The sequence below is a fragment of the Tasmannia lanceolata genome, unplaced genomic scaffold (assembly GCF_043159265.1).
Source record: "Tasmannia lanceolata isolate RefF3 unplaced genomic scaffold, GAP_Taslan_0.1 ptg000044l, whole genome shotgun sequence".
NCBI lineage: Eukaryota > Viridiplantae > Streptophyta > Magnoliopsida > Canellales > Winteraceae > Tasmannia > Tasmannia lanceolata.
This window is the reverse complement of record NW_027518721.1, coordinates 20,912,890-20,916,403: the sequence shown is the minus strand read 5'-3', so window position 1 is coordinate 20,916,403 and position 3,514 is coordinate 20,912,890. Positions and strand designations below refer to the sequence as shown.

General features: G+C 40.6%; 1 protein-coding gene across 1 annotated transcript; it reads right to left on the bottom strand.

Annotated features, from left to right (window-relative positions):
• Positions 1-257: 257 nt before the first annotated feature.
• LOC143863908 (glycine-rich RNA-binding protein RZ1A-like) lies at positions 258-2,825 on the bottom strand. Its single transcript, XM_077374690.1, has 4 exons — positions 2,648-2,825; positions 2,124-2,241; positions 604-1,145; positions 258-519 (listed from the first exon to the last, which is right to left on the bottom strand). The coding sequence occupies exons 2-3, from the start codon at positions 2,232-2,234 to the stop codon at positions 627-629; spliced, it is 630 nt and encodes a 209-aa protein (XP_077230805.1). The 5' UTR covers positions 2,235-2,241; positions 2,648-2,825; the 3' UTR covers positions 258-519; positions 604-626.
• Positions 2,826-3,514: the final 689 nt, after the last annotated feature.

Here is a 3,514-nt window from a genome sequence, read left to right as displayed (position 1 = left end):
GGCACACAATATTGTAGTAAGAGAACAAAGTTTACCCTTTATCCTCTCGTCAATGATTTGGTAAAAAACCATGTTTGAGGGAAGAACATGAAAGCCAGAAGAGAATTTGTTCTTATTTTAGTACTGCTTATAATCCCCAGGTCAGAAGACCCCACCAAAGATAGAGCACAAAAATTTATCTTAGTGGAATCAGGAAATGCTTCACCCTTAGTCGTTATCATCACTAACCCTCCACAGACATCCAGATTAACACCATATGAAGAATCCAGAAATGCTATTAATTACGTTACGAAATCATCTAGAATCCAGCAGCAACAACGGCATTCAAAGAGTAAAAGACCAAATCCAATATTCATGTCAAGCAAGCATAAGGAGGCACTCCGTCCAAAAACATTAAATGAGCATCTGACACAATAAAAGATAGTTGAACCATAATATTCCTGCCAATTCTCACACTACCAAGTAGCAAGGTTCATTGTCACCGTCCTTCTCAGACCAACAGCAACATAGGCTCCTTGACTGCAACATGAATTAAAACTAAGGACCTTGAGTTATGATATTTATAATTCACAAATAAGCGATGGTATGGTATATGTTGCATACCTCGCGCAGAAACTATCACTTCATCAGGAACGATAGCCTCCTTGACCAGGACGCTCATATGGACCTGAACGATCGCGATTATATCGGTCACTTCCCGATCCCCCACGACTACCCCCATCCTTGTCGCGTCCCCCATAACGGTCCCCATTGCGATCAGGGCCATAGCGGCTGCTACCACCACTACCACCATACTTATCATCCCTGCCACTGTATCTGCCACCTCTTCCCCCACCGTCACCAGACGGACACTCTCTAGCAAAATGCCCTGGCTTGCCACATTTGAAGCACTCTCCACCGCCAGAACTTCGTCCCCCACCATAGTCCCGATCACGGCCACGGTCACGGCCACGATCGTGACCACGGTCATAGTCACCATCGCGGTCTCTGCCAGAGCCTTGTGGCTGTGCTTTATCCACGGTAATAGCCCGTCCATCAAGATCCATACCATTCATTGCCTCCATAGCTTCTTCCATTGCTGTTTTTTCATCGAAAGTGACAAACCCAAATCCACGTGAGCGACCAGAGAACCTGTCCACAACTATCTGCAGTAAGCCAAAAAATAAAAAAAACTTTTAAAGGTATTGTCAAAGACTTAAAAAAAACTTCTTCCATCAAATATCACATTGAGCATGACCATAAAGCAGCCAACCATTCAATTTCCCATAGTAATATAAAGTAACAAAAGCTATGAAAATTCTAAAGCAGCATTCTTGCTTCCTAGTCCCAAATATAGTGGATCCTGATACCCCGGTTACCTATGCCAAGTTCTTCATCAAATTATATTGCTATTTTCTTTAATGGGTAAATAAGCAGTAACTTGAAAACCCAAGTGCATTGCAATACTGGAGAAGCACATATGTCAGTGATACTTACACACTCTGCTCCTCCGCCACATTTGCAGCAGAAAGGAGACAACTATAGTATTAGCACAGAAAATCATTTTTTCTTGCAATTTCTTGACAAAAAAATCCATGGACAAACAGGACCGCTTCTGGGACACTGATGCTGTTGTTGAGATACAAGTTGGTCCATGTGAACTCAATGAACATTGGCAATATGTTGGTAAAAAGTGGTCATGTAATTGGGGAAAAAAATAACTCAACTCAACTCAATTAAGCCTTTGCCGCAAAAACCAGTTGGGGTCGGCTAATGAATCCTTTAGAAAATCTTCATGATGAAGGTGAAAGAATCTACGCGGCTCAAATTAACTAAGTCTAATCCTAACACTAGTTGGGTTCATTGACATGGATCATTTTCTTCCATTCTCTCCTATGTCATGTTCTTTGTTATGTTCCTAGCCATCAAGTCTTTTCTCACTGTTTCTACCCAAGTTGTTTTCGGTCTGCCCCTAAATACTACTAATGCAGTAAAGAATGATACGCATATGGGAATTACTAAGGTGCGAAGCTGAATTACATGGACTATAATTTTGTTTTCTTAAACTACATCGTGATCACTTCAAAAAATAATATATAGAGAAGCAAAGAAACAAAACCATGTGATAGATCACCAAATTTTACCTTGGCCTCAACAAGATGACCGAACTTCTCGAACGCATTTTTCAGACTTCTATCAGATGTTGACCATGAAAGGCCACCGATAAAACAGTGGTATTCCACGGGATCCGACATGTATCGACTGATCAAAAAAATTAAAATAAAATAACAAAAAAAGAAAAAGAAAATGAGCAATTTATAAAGTAAGCATCTCATGTGAAAAAATCAATCTGAAACATAGCTAGGTTAAAAGTCTTATAACAGTTAGATTCACAATATTAAGGGCTAGAAATTCGAGCAGTTCATAATTAGCATCAGTTTATAATCGGAAGAAAATAAAATAATAATAATCAACTTGAATCAAGGATGGGAAGAATTAAAAGATAAACATAAAGAACAAGACTTCATATGTAAAAACCCTAACTAAAAGAGTCAGATCGGATTCGTATAAACGATTGTTAAGAACAGGGAAAAAAAATAGAGAGAAAACCAGAAATCTCGATTAAGCAATATTCTAATAGAGAGGAATATTAGATAGATGAAGATACCTGCAGGTGCAAAAATATGAACAGAAAATTCAGTCTTGGGAGAAAACCCTAGATTTGGAAAACCCTAAAAAGAGATGAGCGAGAAATGAAAGCGAAGCGAATTTCTTCCCCAAAAGAACGAGGTTATAATTTATCGGGTAGAGTACTGTAATTAGGGTTGCAACTTGGTCGGGTACGGGTTTAGAAATTATGGGTCTTGAGTTGGGTTGGGTTTCAGCTTGAAAACCCAGGCTCAATCTTGTGTCGGGTAGGGTTTAAAGAAAAAAAAAACCCGTAACCTGACCCGACTTAAGTGTACTGTTGTGACTAGGGGTGCAAGTTTGGCCTTGTCAGCCCTGACCCACGCTGACCCTGTGTTCGGGGTAAGGGCTGGATTTTCCAACCCTGAGGGCGAGTCAGGGTTCATTTTTTTAGATCCTGACTCGGGTCGGGTTCTGGGTTATTGCCTCGGTACCCTGACCCGGCCCGACCCTAAGTTTTCTATTATATAATTGAACCATCTGTGCATGTTTCTTTTACTAATGTTTTCTATTATCTTGGATTGATGTTTATTTAGATTATTATTATTAATTGTCTATGTTGCCCGTCATGTTGTTGAATTCATATTGTCTTATTTTGTTCTCCTTCTCTGTTTATTGATCATTTTGTTCTATATGATAAGTGGTTGCTTTATTTTTGGCACTCTTAACAGGTATTTGCACTAGGGTTAATTAGGGCCAGCCCGGCCCTGCCCAATCAGGGCCAATCAGGGCGGGCCAGGGCCAGCACTGAGCCCTGTAGCGCTGGCAATGGGTTGAGGTTTCTCGGCCCTGACTTAGGGTCAGGGTCGAGATAATGGATTCCAGGGATGGGCTATGGTTGGGCTAG